Raw genomic sequence first — 23,869 nt, 5'->3', positions numbered from 1 at the left:
GGTTTTATTTAGCTTTTTGTTTGTCCATATTTTGGCTTCTATTCACTCAAGGTTTGTGAGGTCATTGACAGGAAGGACTTTTGGCACATTGAGACCCTTTCTTACAGTTGTGATAAAGAGACATATATACAAATTGTCAAGCACAGGGTGACCGTGAAAGAGACTGGAATAAGCATACAGGTTGAGGCCTGTTCCTAGAACTGCAGTGAGCGCTTTGAAACAATAAATAATACTAAAAACATAAAGCCCATCTATCTCAACAGGATGATTTAGTAATCCAGAAAAAGACCCCCTCAAGACAATTGGGCCCATATGTACTCCTTTGCCATAAGAGAACTTCCATTGCTGGAAGGCACTTTACAGTTGTTGACTTGAATGTCTTAAAATGTCTTCCAGCATCGGAAGGTGTATTATGGCAGAAAACAGTTTAGTAAATATGGCCCTCAGTCTAATCAGATTACACTATGGTGGCACAGTTACAAAGAGAGATAGAAGATACCTATATAGACTATTGAAATACCAATGCAGCCCCCTCTAATGTCAAAGGGGTTAAGTGAGGTACGGCTGGCTTTTAAGATCTCAGCTGTGTGTTAGCCGGTGATCAGACAGCCAAGTCCAAAAATAACAGCAAGAAGAGACCTAGCAACCGTAACATGTTTATATCTCCATTCAACACCAACCCCCTTCAGGGACAAGCGCTCGGAGTGTTCTGGGTACAACAAGGCTTCAGATGCTATACTGGAAAAATAAATCTAGATTTTAACCTCTATACTAAGGCCGCGTGTGCCTCTCCTCACCCCTTGCATATTTTCCTCACCGAGCTTAACATGGCAGTTTTGTTAAATCTAGGATCTTGTGTAGAGAAACCGTACGATCAGCATTTGAAACCCTAAATGTACGCACCCTTAAGTTCTCTTTTCTATAAATACAGAAAAGGTATACGGAAGGCAATGTCAGCCCATGCTCTCCCCTACATCCTAGGAAAACTTCCATAAATACACACATACAGCAAGTGCATCTGAAAGACAAACCCCGTACAAATACCAAGCCCCTGTTACAGCTATGCACAGATAAGTATAACTGGGTATCACGTCCTCCAATTCCCCACATACATAAAATGATCTGCCAGACTTTAACATTGTATACACAGAAAATATTAACGCAGGAATTTATCAGAACCAATCTTTGTGAAGCCATTCCCTGCTTTCTACATACAACTGATACATTGAAGGCACACCAGTGCAAGTATTAAACACATACTGATGTGACGCCCTAACCCTATACAAATAACGGAATATAAAAAAAAATATATATATATACACACACACACACACACACACACACACACACACACACACACACACACGATATAGCAAATAAAAATATCACAGGTCTGCAACCCTGCTTTTCACCATTATCACATAGCATACAGTGCTTCCACTGCAGCAAGGGATTCTGGGAAATTACATGCAAATGAGCACACAGTGCACCTTTTGTCTTAAATCCATTATTACACGGAATCCTTAAGACAATGCTCGCCGTTTTAAAACACAGCTTTTAAACACAGCCTGGGATCAGATGCAAAAAGCCAGTTAAGCCACTCACAGACAGCTGTTTCGACCTTTTGGGTCTCATCGGTGTAAGTTTGGTTGTACTGGCTTTGCAATTTAAGACTTAGGTAGGTTTTCACCACACTTTATTTAGGTTATGGAGGGCAAAAGGTGACTGAAAACCCTCTACCGTATAGCATATAAAAATATTACTTGTGAGCACATTCACATGTCTTAGACAGGTCTGCAACCCTGCTGTTCACCATTATCACCCTGCATACAGTGCTTCCACTGTGTTTGTATATGTGTATATATATATCAAAAATAAGTATACCAGCGCTCAAATTAGAGTAGTGAATAATATAAAAAGAGTAGAGTGAAAAATTAATGCAATCAACAAAAATTACAATTAAAAAAAATGCATTAACTAAAGGAAAAATGCTACTCTAGTAAGGATAAACCTAATCCATAATAACATGTGTAGCAAAAGAAAAGAGCGCAAATGACCAGTAGTAAATAAAAATATGAACAATTTAATAAAACAAGACAATTAATGCCCCAAAATCGATATACCAATGTGAGATAACAAAATAAAAACATATACATATATGTAAACAATGATTATAAGAACAGTAGGGCCTATCATAAACTGTAACTCAATTTAAGAAGGATAGTAAAAACCAAAGGACACACAATAGAGAGGGACTAATTAAATTAGGGGAGAAGAGACAGGTGATGACTTATGGCTAATCACCAGTGAGAGTCCAGAGGTAATGCAGAGGTAGTGAGGTCTAGTCCAGTAAATCCAGATATAAAGATGGTAAATATGAGAAAACTCAGTTTGATCGCACCAGTGTGTAGACGTGGGTGGTAACAACAGGATCCGTCAGCTGAACCTCCTACCTGTATACCAGGGAGGCCGCAATTGTGCCGATGGGGAATGATGGTGTGTTCACTCCATCGAGGCTACCATCACGTGAGTGAACACACCATTATTATTATTATATACATACACACACACACATACACGTATATATAGCAATGGAAGTGCCAATGTACCAGTCCATACAATACAATTAGAACAAGCTCTGTGCTACATGAATAGACATCATTGTGGGCCAGCCTGGTGCAGCATAGAATGGACTGGTCAGCAGGGAGGTAATTCCATCTTCTCTAGTTTAGTAGCAGTTTTCTACCTGCTCCCTTTTTCATTAACAAAGTCCTGCCTATTCGATTCAAACAATCCCCTTTTCTCCCATTCTACCCAATCTGTGGCAGTTATTGATTGTTGATTAGTTCCTACTGTACTCTCTTGAAACACCCCGATAATAGTGTTTCTTGGATACAGTAATACTGTCTGGTTCTTCCTCTCCAACCCATCCTTGGTCACCCATTGGCCAAGGGCACAGGGCCCCACAAGTCAATGATGTCACAGAATGGAAATGTTTAAAACTGACTTTTAATAAATATGTTTTCCTTCTTATGTAACCCAGAGGTTATTCACAGACTACCTGCCACATTGGGGTTTAGAATTCGATTGTTAGCTCTTTGGGGCATGGACTCCTTTTCTTAATGTTACTTATGTATGAAGCTCTTATTCCTTATGTCACGTGAATAACTGCTGTAAAGCATTATCTACATGGACAGTGCTATATAACTTAAGATATACATACATACATACATACAACTATTGCCTCAAAAACTTGGCTTGGCTTGTGGGCCGGAGTGGAGATTTGAGAACCACTGCTGTAACCACATGCCATTGTAGCTGGTGTAATCTTGGTCCACACCCGTTTGGAAATTCTGTCCGGTTGATCCCAAACCACTCTCCTGCACACATGCTCCTTACTTGATAAGATCTTGTTGTTGCAACCAGAACATAGTACAGCTGCTCATTGCAACCACCTTGTGGGTCCTGTAGGTTTCATACACTGGGGTATGGGATTCTTTTTACGGTGATACAATAAATACACTGGAACGAGACCCCCCCCCCTCCTTGCTAGACCAGGGGTGAGCAAACTGGGGGGAGCGACGATTACAGAGGCGTCATGCTCTTCCCCACAAGATTTAAATTAAATGCCGGGGGAGCGCGCAAGGCCTCGTCCATAGTGCAAGATACGGAGCGACCTACATAGCTCTCGCTACAAACATGTGTATTCCAAAGCGCATGGCCAGAGGGAGCGCGAGCTTGCACGTGCGATACAAGGATACCAAAAGCAGGCGACAAACCTGTTTGCTATTACAGCCTGGTCATGTGAGCGGCTAACAGCCAATGAAAATTTAGTGAGCTATTCTGCCTGGATACCGTTCAAATTACTTTTTGTGAGTGGAGTTGTGCTTGCTGTGAGAATATGGACAACTCAACAATTGAAAATTTGACTTTTGAGGTTTACAAACGTGAACCTTTAATTCATACCATGACAGAAATATCAATGATAATTTATGGAGAGATATTTCTGATGTATTGTCCATTACTTGTATATAATTGTTCATTTAATTTTTTTCTTATAGTTTCCAAAGCTTATTTCAATGCATCACATTTTATAAAAAAATGTTTTTAACAATGCATGTTTTCATGCATGATAAATAGATAGATAGATAGGATGTTTTAAGTTCTGGTGGATGAAAAGGGCAACAAGAAACCTCCACCGTATTGCTAGAGCAAATAAAAAGATCACTTGTGAGCACATTCACATATCTTAGGCTCACAAGTGATCACTTGTGCTCACAAGTGATCACTTGTGCTCACAGGTGATCTTTTTATTTGCTATATGCAATATGGTGGAGGTTTATTGTTGCCTTTTTCACCCACCAGAACGTAAAACGTGATGGTAAACCCTACAACTTGAAAATTGCAAAGCCAGCAGTACAACCGACTTCACACTGACGATATCCATTAAAGTTTAAACATGTCTGTGAATGGTTTCTCTGGCTTTGCATCCGATTCCAATGCTGTGCTTTAAAGCTGTGTTAACAGCGAGCATTAGCTTATATGGGCTCCATGTAAAAATGGTTTTTCAGACAAAAGGTGACACGGTGTGCTCATTTTCATGTCATTTCCCAGAATCCCTTGCTGCAGTGGAAGCACTGTATGCTGGGGATAATGGTGGAAGGCAGGGTTGCAGACCTGCCTAAGGCCTCGGACATGGTCAGCGCTTATGCGCTGACCCGTGCTGAGGCGCGCTTACGCTCGGCACTGAGCCCCTGCAGCCGCAATGAGAGCGGCTTTAGCAGGGGCTCGCTTACGCTTCCGCAAGCGTGCGGAAGTGTAAGTCTTAGCAAAATTTAAAATTTTCGCGCTCATGGGAGCGCAGGGCCAGTCACGTGAGCGGTTCGCCCAATGAGGGCGAACCAGCTCCGTGACGTCACTGGCCCGCCCCCCGACGGCGCGCGGTCTAAGGCCAGGGAAAGCACCCGCTTTCCCTCAGCCTCCGCGCGCCTCAGCACAGCATCACTAACCATGGACGCAGCCTAAGGCATGTGAATATGCTCACAAGTGATCTTTTTATTGGAGATATATATATATATATATATATATATATATATATATATATTATATATTTGCAGAATACTTCTGCAAATTGCAAAGCATTATGTATTTTATTATTTGCTAAAGGCATGTTCTCATGCATGACACTTCCTTGACACGCCCCCGTCATGACCACGCCCACCCCCTTGCTCGCTTTCCAAAAACCTACATCGCTGGAGAGGAAAGCTTGTGCGAGGCAAGTAGCACTAGTGCTCGCTTTCACTATGGACAAAGCCTAAGTTCCGTTACCTTGTCTCCGGCAACTTCTGACAACGCATCGCCATGGCAACGCGACATCACATGACTTCAGAAACCGCCAGAGAAAAGGAAGGGGGGGCGCGCGCGGGCAGGGGGGTGCAGAGAAAAAAAAAAAGTGTGCGCACCCCATAGCTAGACAATAGTAGAGTGAAAGCTTTCAGACTAAAGGGATATTAAATGCACATTGTCCTTGTTTTCTTATAATAATGGCTATATATACAATTTGTTGTACTTTCCTTCTTTCTAGAAACACGGTTTTGTTTTACAGTAATAATCCCTTCTGCGGCCAGTGCAATCGGGTGAACAAAATGCAGTAGTAGGGCTATTTATTAGAATCACAGATTTTACGCTACAACTTTGTGTTAAACAAATAATGTTTCCCCAACACAAATTGAGACATTAGGAGAAAATGTGAGGGGATTGTATTTGTTAAAACATGGTGTCCATGTTCATTGGTAAAATCCTCAGCTTCGTATAATCATCAGTGGGGCTTTTACCGATTCTCAAAGCAGATGATGAAACAGGGTGCAAACTCCACTCTGGTTTGCTGGTAATAGGCAAGTTATATGTCCACTGTTAAAATATATCATATTTATTACACCTATAGCTGGATATTGATGCTGTATTAATTAGGCTAGGTCTACTTATGTTTGCAAATAAAACTCAATTTAGCTGGGATGTGCAATGTTCCTTTAAGTTGCTGAGTAAGTGCGACATATTCGGCTTTCTAGAGTTAGCCCATGAAACCTGCAAACTGTGGCCCTGTCTGATTTCAAGGCCTGCTTCTCCTCAACCAGAGTACCCAAAAGAAGGCGTACTTCAGTTTTACAAGGCAAATGGTATATGAAACTCATCAAGTCTTCGGGTCGGGAGAACGTTTCAATCCCTTTGTTGCCAGAAGCAAAATCAGTTGTATGCTTCTTTGTCAATTTCACTAAATGCATTTTAAAGAGGAAATGGACAATTAGGTACTTTGGAATTTAGTAACCGGCCTGCACCTTAAATGAAATCCTACATTTGAGGCTGGTGTTAATAGTTCTGGTTTGTGACCTTATTGTAGATAAAGTCCAAGATGGCTAATCAAAATTTTAAACATATGGTTTACTTTTTTTTCTCCATCACATAATTCACTGGGAAATTGAATATACTTATATACAATAGTGTGAAAAAGAAAGTACACCCTCTTTCAATTCTATGGTTTTACATATCAGGACATAATAACAATCATCTGTTCCTTAGGTCTTAAAATTAGGTAAATACAACCTCAGATGAACAACAACACATGACATATTACACCGTGTCATGATTTATTTAACAAAAATAAAGCCAAAATGGAGAAGCCATGTGTGAAAAACTAAGTATACCTTATGATTCAATAGCTTGCAGAACCACCTTTAGCAGCAATAACTTGAAGTAATCATTTTCTGTATGACTTTATCAGTCTCTCACATCGTTGTGGAGGAATTTTAGCCCACTCGTTACACTCGTTACAACGTTGCTTCAGTTCTTTGAGGTTTGTGGGTATTTGTTTATGCACAGCTCTCTTAAGGTCCAGCCACAGCATTTCAATCGGGTTGAGGTCTGGACTTTGACTGGGCCATTGCAACACCTTGATTCTTTTCTTTTTCAGCCATTCTGTTGCAGATTTGCTGGTGTGCTTGGGATCATTGTCCTGTTGCATGACCCAATTTCGACCAAGCTTTAGCTGTCGGACAGATGGCCTCACATTTTACTCTAGAATACCTTGGAATACAGAGGAGTTCATGGTCGACTCAATGACTGCAAGGTTCCCAGGTCCTGTGGCTGCAAAACAAGCCCAAATCATCACCACTCCACCACCGTGCTTGACAGTTGGTATGAGGTGTTTGTGCTGATATGCTGTGTTTGGTTTTCGCCAAACGTGGCGCTGTGCATTATGGCCAAACATCTCCACTTTGGTCTCGTCTGTCCAAAGGACATTGTTCCAAAAATCTTGGGGTTTGATCAGATGCAACTTTGCAAACCTAAGCCGTCCTGCCATGTTCTTTTTAGAGAGAAGAGGCTTTCTCCTGGCAACCCTTCCAAACAAACCATACTTGTTCAGTCTTTTTCTAATTGTACTGTCATGAACTTTAACATTTAACATGCTAACTGAGGCCTGTAGAGTCTGAGATGTAACTCTTGTTTTTTTTTGCAATTTCTCTGAGCATTGCACGGTCTGACCTTGGGTTGAATTTGCTGGGACGTCAACTCCTGGGAAGATTGGCAACTGTCTTGAATGTTTTCCACTTTTGAATAGTCTCTCAATGTAGAATGATGGACTTTAAATTGCTTGGAAAAGGCCTTATAACCCTTCCCAGATAGATGGGCAGCAACAATTGCTTCTCTAAGATCATTGCTGATGTCTTTCCTCCTTGGCATTGTTAAGACACACACATACCTGAATGCTCCAGACCAGCAAACTGCTAAAACTTCGGCTTTTATAGAGGTGGTCACACTTGCTGATCAATTAAATCAACAGCACTTATTCCCTCACCCACTGTCTCTGTAAGTTCCCCATCAAACCTCTTAGATTGTAAGCTCTTCGGGGCAGGGATTTCCTTTCCTATTGTCTGATCTTGCTGCACTTATTGTATTATTATAATTCCCTGTACTGTATTCTTTGTGAAGCGCCGAGTACACTTTTGGCGCTATATACTATACTATGCTATTGGCATTTGATTAGCAGCACCTGCCTGCTACTTAGCATCTTAATTCCTATGGAAGCAGTAAGGGTGTACTTAGTTTTTCACACATGGCTTCTCCATTTTGGCTTTATTTTTGTTAAATAAATCATGACACTGTGTAATATGTCATGTGTTGTTGTTCATCTGAGGTTGTATTTACCTAATTTTAAGACCTGCTAAGGAACAGATGATTGTTATTATGTCCTGATATGTAAAACCATAGAATTCAAAGAGGGTGTACTTTCTTTTTCACACAACTGTATATATACACGTAAAAAATAAAAAATAAAGAGCCCTATTTTGACTTTCTAAAAATAGTGTTTTCTTTTAAACTGCTGCATGCAAATTAAGATACAAAATCTGATGTAAACTGACTGTCATGCATTTTCAACTCAATTTTTTTAGACCAGATCTACGCAGGTCTGCATGGTGAACATGTATTTAGCACCAGTGAGTGACAGATGTTTTTATTGTAACATATGAAAGTGCCAATATTTAATGTAATTTTCACAGCTCCTCCGATTCTTTTGATTGTAATTATCAAGAGATACACTTCCTCTCCTGGAACCACAAATGAACCAATATCAGTGACATGTCTAAGAGGTTAAATATATGGTTGAATGACATTGGTCATGAAGATAAAGTCACCTATAAGTATTTTCATTTAGTTTGTAAATGTGATAAGGTGAGGCATGAGAGGGGTTGTATTTCCTATACCTGCCTCCTTTTCTGTGATGTTACCAGGTGCTGGAAAGACAGTCCCAATCTCTCCTTTCTTCTTATCTGTATTGGCGCTTTACACAGGGACAAGGTGGGTCACTGGTTGAGGGAACACTTGATCTGCAAGCATTTCCCTATTTAAAGTCCCCATTGAGCACAAAATCTCAACACCAATACAACCAAATGTTTGATTGAAGCATAAATGCCTTTTGTTTAAAGGGACCAATTACATTGTGAAATGAATCAAATATTAATCGTAAAATAAGCGGTATTGCACCTTTACCTTACTCCTTTGGGACATTTCCCCTGAAAATGACTGATGCAACATATAGGTTGAAGTTGGACATGTGTCTTTTTTCAACCTCATCTACTATGTAACATGAAGAAATTACAATTACTGCTCACTTCCGGCTAAAGGCTCTTCTGTTTACACAGATTATACATCCAAGAGATTATCGACTCCCACTGCATTTTTCACTTGCTTTATAAACCTTTCCTAACACCTCTACTGCATTAAAGAGCATTATCCCGGCACTTAAAAAGGACCAAGGTGAAGCAATTTGTATGCTCACTACATGGATCTGCTTCTACCTCTGGGTTTCAAGTCAGTGGAGGCAGGCACCTCTCCCAGTCAATATTTCAGGCTTGTCTGTGCTATGCAAACTTGATCTGCTCTAAGTTTTATATTGGGCCAGAAGTGTAAAGAGATGCTAATCTTTACCATAAGATGTGCCATGTCCATTTTCAAGGAGGTTAAATATTTCTACAAGCTCCAACAAAAAATGTAGTCTAAACTTAGTGGTGCGAACGGCTATTAATATAACCACCACGGCAACCAAGAAACAGACATGTTTACATCACCAATGGCGGAAAAACTAGAGCCCACCAATTCTCTCGCTCCCTTAAATGATGAAGGAAAAGATAGATCGACAAAATGGAATGGAGGAGAGTGACATGTTTAAATAGATTACATGTAGATTGAGACTTAAACAAAAAGTAAAAATAAAACTAGTTATATACATTGTTTAATATTTCCATGGTAAAAAAAAAAAAAACCTTTGGGGCGGGGGGAGGTTACATTCTTTAATGTCTTTTGGTGAGAAGACTGCCAATCCTCAAAGCTACATGTCAATTGTTCTTTTTGCTCTGTTCTTTGTTTTCGAGGCAATTCTGATGCTATCGCTAGTCAAAACAGATAAATACAAGTAGCTGATAATCTTGAATTCTGGGTTTCTGGAAAAATGCAAAACATTGATTTTTCACGAGATATAAATAAGTAAAATAATTACTTTACCAATGATTCAATTCTTTCTAAGGAAACCTATTACACTATGTTGTTAAAGAAAACATATTTATATATAAAATTAATTAAAAAAAAAACACAAATCACAGCGTAACGGGGATCATGTCTACAACAAGTTGTTCTCAAACCTCCATTTAAGGATTAAAAGAATGGGATCCTTCCCACAACCAAGGGGTTAACTTTCTTCTTAAAAGAACAGTTGGTCCCTGACTTGAGTGGCACTAAAACCATTAAGCCATGCTTACATTAAACTGACATGTGCAAGTTTACAGACACACTACAGATATTATTCAAGATGATAATGATATAATATGTGAGAAGATACAATATCTGTATTGCAAATATCAGATAATTAGTTTTCCTCTCAAGATTAAAAGTGGGAATGCAACCATTGAGGTCTATTTATTCATCAGACATCTCTGAATAACAAAGGTGCTGATTAACATTACCCTGGTGGTTACAGGGAGAGAGTTATGTGGTATTTTATACACTCAGTTGAAACTGTAATTAAACATATCCCCTTTATCAGAAAAGCAAAGCTTAAGGGTCAGTGATAAATGGAAGGACACACACACACGGACAGGTCCAAGACATCTGTTATTTGTCATAACGGAAGGCTGTGTGATTAGAAAGTGAGGTTTGCAAACCCATAGTCAGAATTCACCCAGGTGTGTTAATAGCACGTGGATTTCCCTATATCTTATTTAATGGCCTCTTGAAGGATCTAATATTCACTGGTAATCTATCTTATTTCTTATTATATATTTGTGAAAGCACTGTATGCCTGTCTGCATCTTCCTGTGTCCCTAGGGGAAATCTCATTGGTCCCTTGGGCCGCCCGCCCCCACACCTCTCATTGGCCTGAGGCGGAGTGACGACACACACACACACACACACACACACACACACACACACACACACACACACACACACACACACACTCTCTCTCTCTGTTGCTTGGCCTCACTCTCCCCCGTCAGTTGGACCGCAGCTCACCTTCCACCCCCCCCCATCTCTCCTGGTGCCCCTCCTCTCCCGGTGCTCCTCACTCTCTCCCCCCTCCCCACCTCACCCAAATCCCCACGCTCCGCAACATCCCCAGCCGCACCATCACCCTCACCGTGCGCCGCTCCCGGAGAGGGGAAGCGCGGCCCTCCTGCTCAGCAGCAAACTCCAGGCTCCTCCCCCCTCGCTCACAACGAGGAAAAGCGCGGCGCGGCCCGGGCCTCCTGCACTCCCCCTCACGAGCGCCGGCTCCCGGAGAGGGGAAGCGCGGCCCTCCTGCTCAGTAGCAAACTCCAGGCTCCTCCCCCCTCGCTCACAACGAGGAAAAGCGCGGCGCGGCCCGGGCCTCCTGCACTCCCCCTCACGTGCGCCGCTCCCGGAGAGGGGAAGCGCGGCCCTCCTGCTCAGCAGCAAACTCCAGGCTCCTCCCCCCTCGCTCACAACGAGGAAAAGCGCGGCCCGGCCCTCCTGCGCTCCCCCTCACGTGCGCCGGCTCCCGGAGAGGGGAAGCGCGGCCCTCCTGCTCAGCAGCAAACTCCAGGCTCCTCCCCCCTCGCTCACAACGAGGAAAAGCGCGGCGCGGCCCGGGCCTCCTGCACTCCCCCTCACGTGCGCCGGCTCCCGGAGAGGGGAAGCGCGGTGCGGGCTTCCTCCTCACGTGCACCGGCTCCCAGACGGAGGGTAAGCGCGGCGCGGGCCTCCTGCCACTCTTGGCCCCCCCCCGCCAGCTTCCCGAACTCACCTCCTGCCCCAGCCAGATGCCACGGGGTCAAGGTAAGTCACCCACCGTCTCCCACCCACGCACTGTCACCCAGTCACCCACCCAGTCACCCACCCAGTCACCCACACACCCACCCAGTCACCCACTTTCACCCAGTCACCCACTCACTCAGTCACCCACCCACCCATTCAGTCACCCACCCACCCACTCACTTAGTCACCCACCCACTCACTTAGTCACCCACCCACTCACTCAGTCACCCACCCACTCACTCAGTCACCCACACACTCACTCAGTCACCCACACACTCACTCAGTCACCCACACACCCAGTCACCCACACACCCAGTCACCCACTCACTCACCCACCCACTCAGTCACCCACCCACTCACTCACCCGCCCACTCACCCACCCACCCACTCACCCACCCACTCAGTCACCCACCCACTCAGTCACCCACCCACTCACTCAGTCACCCACCCACTCACTCAGTCACCCACCCACTCACTCAGTCACCCACCCACTCACAGTCACCCACCCACTCAGTCACCCACCCACTCAGTCACCCACCCATTCAGTCACCCACCCATTCAGTCAGTCACCCAGTCACCCACCCATTCAGTCACCCACCCATTCAGTCAGTCACCCACCCATTCAGTCACCCGGGGGAAGCCCAACCCTGTCGTCCGCCCCCCCAAAATTACATCCCGGGCAACGCCGGGTCTCTCAGCTAGTAGCATATAAAGGAAGCGCTCTAAATTAATGCTGTCTAAACTTAGTTAGATGGTATATTACGGTGAAGCTTGAAAAATAGAACTGTTCTCAATTCTTGATGATAGTAGATTTCAAAGATGATTAGCGAGCCTCATGATAAAGGGAAGTAAGAAGAAGAGAAAGAAAAGCACAATAGTGAAGCACGTTCACAATATTATATGTGCAGAACAGATGGCGAGATATGCGCTTACATGCCAGTGCCTGCGTTCAGGCACGTAAAGGTTTCTTTAGCTCCTCCACCTCCAAGATGTCATAGAAGGATTCGGAAGCCTTTGTTAAAAGTCCAACTTTTATATATAAAAATCAGGGTACACTCACACTGACAGTGTAAAACACACAGAAGACCAGTTGAAAGCGCTTGAGATTCTTCTCCGGTTCCCACGACTCCCGCTGGTAACCCAGCCAGCGTTCTATATCACTTCCGGTTTCTCGTGCTATCCTGAAACAGGTCCTCCGTCAACCCTACGCATTTCGAAGGTGTTCCTTCATCAGGGGTAAGTATGGTATGTCCATGTGTTCCCTCATGTTATATCCCTCTCAAGCTGCTATACAATTGGCTTTAATTACAGCATTATGCACATAGAGATACGAAATTGGGTCATCATAAATACAGTACATAGTAACATACATACAATACTTAAACTGCTAAATAATTTCAAAACATATAAAAATGCATACATTTTCATAAATCCATTTCTTAGAAGGCTTTTGCTGGCATATAATTAATCAATATGAAGATCGCTATGTAACACATCTGTTATATCTAAATGTAAGATATTCTCCCTCATTTAAAATACATTCAAATTCAGTAATTTATGCAAAGAGAGAATTTATGGTCCATATAAAAGACACAAAATTATTTAAAGGTAGCTTTTAGACAAAAGGGAATTGCTATATTAAGTTCCTCGAATAACTATGTGAGAAAACAGCCCAAATCAATATTTACATTTAATTCTTTTGGTGTTAAAGTTCTTAATTTGTGAATCCACAGAGTTTCTCGTTGGGATATTTTTTGCACCAAATCTCCTCCCCTTTTATCCAATTCAACTTTATCTATACCCATAAATCTTAGACCTTCTGGGTTACTAGAATGATGCTTTTTAAAATGACTTGAAACACTATATAGTTTGAGTCCCTTTTTTAATATTTAATAGTGCTCCCAATGCATTGTTTGACACCTTTTAGTGCGTCCAACATATTGTTGATTACAGGGACACACTAAAAAGGTATACTGTCTTTTTACTTTCACTGTTTATGAATTTCTTTATTTGAAATTTTCTCCTGTCTGTTTAGAAGATAACTCTTTGCCTACCAATCCATACTTACAGTATTTACACTTTCCACACTTGAAAAAACCATTGGGTAAATTTTTATTGAGCCAATTACCCTCTTTTATTTCCCCCCTAGGAATACTCGGGGCAATACGCTTTTTTGATGTTCTCTGCCCTTGTATAAATTATATTTGGGTTTTCCATTATACTTTCTTTTAGGAGTGGATCCTCTTAGAGAATATGATATTTTTTCAGAATCTTTTCTATTTTCTTATGTTCTGAATTAAATTGTGTAATAAAAGTTACTGATTTTTCATTAAAGTGATTTCTTTTTTCCCTTTTGAGTTCTATTAGTTTATGTATGTCCTCATTTAATGCTTGTAATTTAGCCTCGTGTATAAGCGTGTCTTTGTATTTTGTTTCTGTAAACCTTTCTGTTAGTATTTTGGATTGTTCCAGAAAAGTACTGCTGTCTGTGCAATTGTGCCTGATTCTTTTAAATTCCCCCCATGGGATATTATTTAGCCACCTAGTATGATGATTGCTAGTATGAAAGAATATAGCTATTGCACTCTACTTGTTTATAGAATGTAAGTGTCTTAATTTGTCCTTTATCAATATAAATAAAGAACTAGGAATTCGATTTCCACTGTACTAAAATTATATGTGAATTTTAGATTAAGGTCATTTAAATTAATTTTTTCCAAAAATTCAACTAAACTATCCTTACCACCATGCCAAATAAAAATGTTGTCTACGAATCTTTTCCAAAGCACCAGGTTTGCACCCAGGACGCCATCTGTCCATATGGCATCCTCCTCCCATTTGCTCATGAACAGGTTGGCGTAGCTGGGCGCAAACGTGGTTCCCATTGCCGTCCCGTACAGCTGCAAATAATATTGGTCATTAAAAATAAAATAATTATGGTTTAATATATATTCTATACTGTCCAGGATAAATTTATTTTGGTCTTTATGTAGGGATAAATCTAAATCCAAGAAATATTTGATTGCCTCATGTCCTTTCTGATGTTCTATGTTAGTGTATAGTGACGTAACATCACACGTCACTAATATGTCATTTTCTCTCCATGCTGTTGTTTTTAAGAGATTAATTACATGTACACTGTCTTTTATATGTGAGTTCATCCAGGAACATAACTTTGTAACTGCTAATCCACATATTGTGATAAGATAGAACTGATAGAATTGATCCCCGATATTATGGGACAGCCTGGTGAGTTTATGGGGTCTTTGTGTACTTTTGCCAAGAAATAAAAAATAAAAATGCTGCGACATTGCGGTTATCTATTAATAGGAAATTGTACGCTGTATCCGATATTATAAAAGAGGGTAATTGGCTCAATAAAAAGGGTAAATACTGTAAGTATGGATTGGTAGGCAAAGAGTTCTCTTCTAAACAGACAGGAGAAAAGTTCAAAATAAAGAAATTCATAAACAGTGAAAGTAAAGGGATAGTATACCTTTTATGCTGCGTCCATGGTACCTCAGACCGTGCGGATGCTGAGCGAACAGACTGCCTTAAGGCAGTGTTCGCGTACATGCGGCGTGCGGGAGCGTGCAGAGGCAGGAGGGGGCGCACGATGCGCGAGAAATCCGTTAAAACAGATTTCTCGCGTCACATGAGCTGTTAGTCCAATGTGGGCCCCCCCACGGCCCGAGTACTATGGCCAGGGAAAGCACCCGCTTTCCCTCAGCCTCCGCGCATCTCCGCACGGGCTGCGGCGCCATGTCCGCAGCCTTAGTGTGTCCCTGTAATCAACAATATGTTGGACGCACTAAAAGGTGTCTAAAACAACGCATTGGGGAGCACTATCTAAATATTAAAAAAGGGACTCAAACTATAGTGTTTCAAGTCATTTTAAAAAGCATCATTCTAGTAACCGAGAAGGTCTAAGATTCATGGGTATAGATAAAGTTGAATTGGATAAAAGGGGAGGAGATTTGGTGCAAAAAACATCCCAACGAGAAACTCTGTGGATTCACAAATTAAGAACTTTAACACCAAAAGGATTAAATGTAAATATTGATTTGGGCTGTTTTCTCACATAGTTATTCGAGGAACTTAATATAGCAATTCCCTTTTGTCTAAAAGCTACCTTCAAATAATTTTGTGTCTTTATATGAACCATAAATTCTCTTTGCATAAATTACTGAATTTGAATGTATTTTAAATGAGGGAGAATATCTTACATTTAGGTATAATAGATATGTTACATAGCGATCTTCACATTGATTAAATATTGAAATTAATTATAAGCCAGCAAAAGCCTTCTAAGAAATGGATTTATGAAAACGTATGCATTTTTATGTTTTGAAATTATTTTGCAGTTAAAGTATTGTATGTATGTTACTATGTATTTATGATGACCCAATTTCGTATCTCTATGTGCATAATGCTGTAATTAAAGCCAATTGTATAGCAGCGCTAGAGAGGGATATAATATGAGGGAACACATGTACATTACATACTCACCCCTGATGAAGAAGGAACAACTTCGAAACGCGTAGGGTTGCCGGAGGACCAGTTTCAGGAGAGCACGAGAAACCGAAAGTGACGTAGAACGCCGACTGGATCACCAGCGGCAGTCGCGGGAACCGGAGAAGAATCTCAAGCGCTTTCAACTGGTCTTCTGTGTGTTTTACACTGTCAGTGTGAGTGTACCCTAACTTTTACATATAAAAGTTGGACTTTTAACAAAAAGGCTTCCGAATCCTTCTATGACATCTTGGAGGCGGAGGGGCTAAAGAAACCTTTACGTGCCTGAACGCAGGCACGGGCATGTAAGCGCATCTGTTCGGCACATATAATATTGTGAACGTGCTTCACTATTGTGCTTTTCTTTCTCTTCTTCTTACTTCCCTTTATGATGAGGCGCGCTGATCATCTTTGAAATTCACTGGTAATGCATTAGATTTTTTGTTATATTAAATCTAATATTAAGTAATGCCTTTGAGCTCTAATTTAACTTATAACCTTTTTGAAGAGATTGACCGCATTTTTAGACACGTTTTGCTAATAATTAATATTATTAACCCTTATACACACGGGTAAGCATGTGCGTGACAAATGCCTTAGTGTTGCTGTTTGTACCTGCTGGGAAAGCTCAACACCAGTGACTGACCCTGTGGGATTCTGGCGAGAAGAATACGGCTCAGTCCCCAAATATATTACTCAGTGATTTTTATATACATATAGCAGATAGTATCTCCTTCCCTCTTCTTTCTCTATCCTTAGTGTGGCGGAAGTTGTGGGAACATGGCAGATGTGTACAAACGCCAGATAAAAAAGTCCTGATATCTCAGTGTGAGGTGAGGCGTATCCCAACACAGGGAAGAACTAAAGAGCAGCTGAATTAAGCCTTGCTGGAGAGTGATACAGACCAGGATGCTACCCTGTGCCAGGATGAGTTTTGCCCTGGAAATTGCCCAAGGGTCAAGGGACTGTTGTACACCGAGGATTCCAGCAGTCCTAATCCTCACAACTACTTGGACCTTTACAAGCAGAGTGCTCTAAAGCAGCTGGGACAAGCAGACGCTGCAATGTGGTTGGAACTCATCTTCCAGTATCAGAAAGAGGAGCGAGAGGCTGCAGTATGACTAGCTGAGAGACGCTGCAGAGCGAGCCAGAGATGCTACCGCACAACAGGCTGAGGGAAACAATGCAGAGCGGAGACACCAGCTGGAAGTTCCAGGTTCCAGAGCCAGATGGCAGAACCCAGCAGCATAGAGTCCAACCTTTCCAGATGTCATCCAGAGAAAGATGGGGGCCTGGGCACTCTCCTCCATCGGCATGAACAGACCTGCAGCCAGTACCAGCTGCCTTGTGATTAGTGGACAAAGTATCTAACCCCTGGATTGAAAGGCAGAGCTCTGGAAGTGTTTTCTGACCTTCAAGTGCACTTCGACCAGGATTATGAGGCCATAAAATCTGTGTTGCCACAACATTTTACAATCATCCCTGAGATCTACAGGCAGATGTTCCGGGCCCAGCAGCACGGCGCGACTACTGGCTTTTCTGAGTTGGTGGGGCGCGTCTGACCACTCTACGCAAAAAGTGGATCGGGGGGTTGGAGATTAAAAGCTTTGAGGAGCTACAAGATCTCATAATCCAGTAATCGTTTTTAACCCTGTGCCCACTAGAAGTAAAAGAGTGGATGCCGGATAGAAACCTTAAGACAGCAATGAAAAAGGAAACTTGGCAGATGTACATGCCTAACAGGGCACCCGCAGCTAAAAAGGGGGTCCAAGGCTGAAAAGGGGGGTAGGCAGGAGAAACTCCACAACCCCCTCCAGTTAAGCTTGGTGAGACTTCACCTGAGGGTCAGTTTGCTCACTGAGTTAGGGAGATACCTGCCACTGTTTTGCTTGCAACAACCTTGGACATAACAGCACTGCCTGACCAAATCAAAATAATATTGTATGTATTGGAATTACTTTGTTTGCGTAGGTAGCACCCTTATAATATCCTGTTAATCAATCAGGCAATTTATATATCTTGAGATTACAATACTGTTGAGCAGTGCAGCCCCCTTTTTGTGTCCAGATAAAAAGAAACCTGCATCTGCATGGGATCACCCCCCATGAACACGCCCGGTTGCCAATGTGGTATCTTGGATGTGGGACAATAGAGCAGACCACTTCCAGCTGGTCACTGTGGAGCAGAAAATTATACAAGAACTGAGGAACTCAGGTGCTAGTGTCACACCTTGGTGTGCGTCGGGGTGGTGGAGCCTGTGTGGACCATGCCTGTGGGGGTGGATGGAGGAGTCCACCACGATGTGCCCAAGGCAAGGGTTTACCTGGACTGGTGTGCTGGCAGTGGTAGTAATGGATGATATTCCTGAAAATGTGTTGCTGGGGAGTGATATTGGAAAAATGATTACCTAGTATGTGACCGCTGTGACCCAATAACATTCTGCCTAGGCTTAGAATCCCAGGTACTGATACACACTGGGGACCCAGAGGGCTGGAGATGGGATTGTACGGACATGGGGGAACCGCAGGATACTCAAATTACGATTCATCAACACAGACCAGACAGTCTCAGGGAACTTGGCATTTCAAAAGATCGAACAGACCAATCCCACTCTGGAAGTACAGAGAAGCCTTAAAGAAAAGTCCCCCTCTGGGTCTGACAAGGAGAGGGTGTATTGGGATAAGGGGAGACTGTACTGGGAGACGGTTCCTAATAATAAGAAGGAACCATGGGTAGCCGACAGCTGGTGGCACCCAGGGAATTTGGGGAACAACTACTAAGGGTAGCGTACAAAATTCTGTTGGCAGGACACGTGGGGGTGCTCACGAACAAGTCAAGGTTAACCCATCATTTTTACTGACCTAACATGAGCACAGATGTGGTGAACTATTCTCACACCTGTCCGACGTGTCAAAACGTGAGGAAAATTGGGGATGTAAACAGTGCTTCGCCAATGTCACTGCCAATCATAGGGGAGTCCTTTGAACATATAGCTGTGGCTATAGTGGGTTCCCTAGCCCTTCCTAGTAGTTCCGGGAAAAGTTTTATCCTCACAGTGGTAGATTATGCCACCAGATATCAGATAATTAGTGTCCCTCTCAAGATAAAAAGTGGGACTGCCAGCAGTGAGGTCTATTATTCAAACATCTCTGAATAACAAGGGTGCGGGTACATTATCCTGGTGGTTACAGGGAGAGAGTTATGGGGTATTTTATACTCTCTGATTAAACACATCACCTTTAAATCAGAGAAGCCAAGTTTAAGGGTCAGTGATAAATTGGAGACACACACACACACACGGGTTCAAGACATCTGGTATTTGTCATAATGGAAGGCTGTGTGTTTAGAAAGTGAGGTTTGCGAACCCATAGTCAGAATTCACCCATAGGAGTGTTAATGGGACGTGGATTTTCCTATATCCTAATTCATGGCCTCTTGAAGGATCCAATATCATTCACTGATCTTCAGCTATAATGCCGCATGTTTTTTCTAAAAAAAATTCTGCAATAAGCACTGTACGCCTTTTGTTATATTCAATCTAAAATTTAATAAGTAATGTCTTTGAGCGCTAATTAAACCTTTTTGAAGAGATTGGCTGCATTTTCGGACAAGTTTTGCTAACTTGGGTTCTAATGACATATTTTTCTAGTAAAAAGGGGCACTGAGGGCTCCCGAGGTGTAAGGCCTGAAATGAATCCTAGTGGTGGCAGTATAATTGGGGTATAGTGTGACAGTTTTGGGGTGTGAGTGCTCTTTTTTGGTGCCCTGCAGGGAGGGGAGAAACACCACAGGAGGATGGGTCGTTATTAAACACACACACACACACACACACACACACACACACACACACACACACACGTGTGCCAGGAACCATCAGCAAGATCATGTTTTAGTAATACTAACACATTTGTAAAGAGCACTGTATGCACATAATGTATGTAAGAATGGCCTATATCATCCGTAACATTTCTTTCATAATAAATGTACAAGAAATATCTGGGTCATGGCTTTTGAGAATTACTGGCATAAAAAGAGAAATCAGGCCATGAACTCTGTAAAATGTTGCAAAAGGTTACTTCAAAGCAGCATTTCATTCAAAAGCCTGTGTGTTCTAAAACAAATAAGTTGCAGAGTATTAGATAATTCTTACTACATACACACACGCACACACGCACTGTGCAAGAGGAAATGCCCCTTTAATGTTCTGTCTGTAGCCATCTGCTTACTTACAAAGCGACCAGAAATGTTTTCTCGTACACCACATCGGGCCCTCGGGTAAGAATGCATTCGCTTTTGCCTATATGATTTGTGCATATATTATGTATACATGCCAGCTTTTTTTCCTTTGTGAAACTTAACGGTCCGGATGGACAGAAAACTGAAACAACTTTTTTGCAACATTTTTCAGAGCGCATGGACCGCTGATCTTTTTGATTGTATGGTATGAGAGGAGTTGGGCTCTCAGTCTATTTGCACCCATCTACAAAAAAAATAGAATGTCCATTGTTTCAATTTGGTGATCGACAAAATCTTTCTTTCTTTCTGGAATGCAATATTCAAATGTGTTGTTAGAACCTCTGGTTTAGCATACATATTCTTACATTCGGAACAGAAGAGAAGACACTGGAAATGTACAAATAAAGGAAACTGAAAGCAAACAATGTAAGGGTCATTCATATTTTTTATTTTTGTTTTGTTTTTTAAGGTAATTTGAGGAACTGGTGAAACCAGGGGCACTAGCTAATGCAAAAAGGTAGCAGCTTTATTACCTAAACACCCGACACAGGTAGCAGACATGCCATAAAATACAATCTACGCCAGACCATCTTTGCAGGGTCTGTGAACTCTCAGGCAGGGTGTATGCCCTAGCAATGCGATTACTCTCTGATCAGCTTGGGGAGTGGCAGCAAGATGTGGGTATTGACAGAGCAAAAGCAGCCTTACCTGTCCGCAGCCAAGGGCACTACACGCAAAGGGACGATCGTCTCCCATCACTCCCGCTGTAGAAGGTGAAAGGGGGGGGGGAAAAGAAAAGAAAACCTGGTTGGTTACAGAGAATCAAGTTATGCATCAATAGGAGTTTATATGGCTTCTCATGCAGCAGATGTAACATGGAAGCAGCTATATCATGGCGGATATGAACACGGCTGAGACAGAACTACTTCATTAAAAAATCCCAAATGCTTAATTTACCAGTTCTCAAAAATGAACTTTTACAAAGAATATTAATCTCAAAAAGGAAAATATAGATCAATGATTAGGATAGAAAAAAGTTTAAAGGATTTGTAAAATAACCCAATACATTCACATATATACCAACTTAAAGGGACAGCAAATGAAAATTAATGGAATTTAAGGGTAACGACATTGCTCCGGAATGCAATTTACGTAAAAATAAAAAAAGATGAACATGGGAGTGTGTGGGTGTTCAATATTCACTCTGCCACGTGTTAGATTTCACAGGAGTCTGAGCTACTCCCAGGTTAAGTCCCAAGTCCTACCAGGCCTTTAAGAAAAGCATGCAAGCTGTAAAGTACCTCTCCCAGGTCGACCTTGTCTTACTTAGATTGAAATAAAACCACACAAGAGCTGAGCCTGGTCCCCATGCGCCATTAAATCATTAATCCCTTCACCACTCCCATACATGCCTCAAAACAGGTGGCATCCAAAGAGAACACGTGTGTTTATTTACATTGCATTGTACAGGGAGCCTGCATTATAGAACATTTTACAAGGCAGCTTCTTTCCCTGATGATTTAAATGAGGCACTTCACATGGACTACTTACAGATGTTCCACTTGGCTTCCTCAAAACTTATATTCGGCATTACAGCAATATGTCCTTGGGGATTCTAATGACTGACAGCATAAATACTTCCAATGACTTACTGTCACTTATCACACAGACACTTTAGGATGGGGTTATCATATAACTAATTTCAGCAGGATTGAAGTCTTATACCGTGTCAACCATGTTTGTAGTGCTTTTTATTATAAACATACAAACTAAGGGAATACCGATACCATGTAAGGAAAAGAGCACCAGACAGAAAAGCAAATTTAGAGAAATGTGTATTTACATAAGCGGTATGGTGAAACCGGGACCGTGGAATACATGAGTCAATGCACAGCAGATGGGGTAAATAAATGAGTGAGACCGATTCCTTCTAGGCTTAAACCATTGTATTGCCAGCCAGCACCACACCAAGTCTCACTCTTGCTCATGCACACATTAAAAGGAGCACTTCTTTTTACATATTTTAGATTTGCAATAATGTCAGAGCACTCAGATGTCTAATTCCTAATCCAGCTTTAGCAGTAGTCAAAGATGGTCAGAAATATAAAATACTTAGGAGCCAGACAGAATTTTTTAGGAGCAAGAGTTTTGTTAGGGGCGCGGGAGTGTGTGTCCTGGCTTCACCCCTTGCCCACTCGTCGGCAGCTGTGTGTCACGGTGTGCATCTGTAAGGCCAAACTTCTAATGCTGGCGACGGCGACGCGACCGATGACGTCACCCGTCGTCACCAGCAAAAGTAATAATTTGTTTTTTAGCGAATGTCGCCAGTGACGTCACTAAAGGGGGCGGGCCGCACAATTTGATTGGTTTAGAGACAGTCACATGTTGCGACTGTCTCTTACAAAAAAAAAATTTTTTAGCCAGCTTCCAAATTTTCAGTCGCTTTGTCGCCGTCGCGCTTACTATAAGCGCTTGCGATGGAGTCAATTGATTTGTTTTGGAGCGACGTCGCGTCGCCGTCGCAAGGCAGGACAAGCGCAGCCTAACACACAGACACACACTCTTTGACGCAATCACAGACACACAGAGTGCCACAGTGTGCATGGAGAGCAGGGGTTGGCAGAGTACAGGAGGACTCTGACCCCTTTGAGAAGCTCTGCTCCCAGCCCTCGCATGCCTCTGCCTCCTGCTCCACGATCCCCCCGCTACCCTCACTAAGCAGTGTTGCCTTGACCTGTCAATCACCGCCGCTGCCAGTCCAAGCACACAATGTCCAGCTTTAATGTTCATGGGGAGCGCTGTTGCAGTAGCAGTGGTGATTGACAGGTCAGTCATCACTGCACACAGCACATGCGCTAGGATGAAATGTTGTTAAGCGCCTGGGAGACCTTGCACCCGGGATTTTTCCATCCAATTTAATAATCATGTTTAATAGTTTGCAAACTAAAACCCAAAAGCCTAATGCACCTTTACTTGCTGCTTGATTTGTTTTTTTTGGAGGGGAGGGGGGTTATTGTTTGATATCTTAATAGCTCTGCAGGGGGGTTCCACAGAGTACAACCGTTCTGCCCACCGATTCGAGGGACCACCCCAGTAGCCACCAAATTAAATCCTTAAATCTCTTAGGGCAGGAGCACACTGGTTGCTTCGCGACGCTGTGTGGCCGCGTGCGCGCGCCTGTGTCTGCTGGGCGATGTGTGAACATCCCCAGCAGACGGAATGACCCGCGAGCGGGCGGCGGATAAATAATGTAATATTATAATAATAAATATGAGAATAAATAAATAATAAACCCCGT

At 42.4% G+C, this 23,869-nt stretch overlaps 1 protein-coding gene across 2 annotated transcripts in view; it reads right to left on the bottom strand.

The window, feature by feature from the left end:
* The window catches only part of LOC142490020 (cyclic AMP-dependent transcription factor ATF-7-like), a 96,215-nt gene that overhangs the window by 35,082 nt on the left and 37,264 nt on the right, over positions 1–23,869 (bottom strand). For both annotated transcript variants that reach the window (XM_075591787.1, XM_075591786.1), the window contains exon 2: positions 21,280–21,335. In XM_075591787.1, the coding sequence (XP_075447902.1) occupies positions 21,280–21,327 (48 nt within the window). In that variant the 5' untranslated portion in view covers positions 21,328–21,335. The remainder of the gene's footprint in view (positions 1–21,279; positions 21,336–23,869) is intronic.

This window comes from Ascaphus truei, chromosome 3 (assembly GCF_040206685.1).
Source record: "Ascaphus truei isolate aAscTru1 chromosome 3, aAscTru1.hap1, whole genome shotgun sequence".
Lineage (NCBI taxonomy): Eukaryota > Metazoa > Chordata > Amphibia > Anura > Ascaphidae > Ascaphus > Ascaphus truei.
Note: the sequence above shows the minus strand (reverse complement) of the source record. Positions and strands in the feature narration are given on the sequence as shown.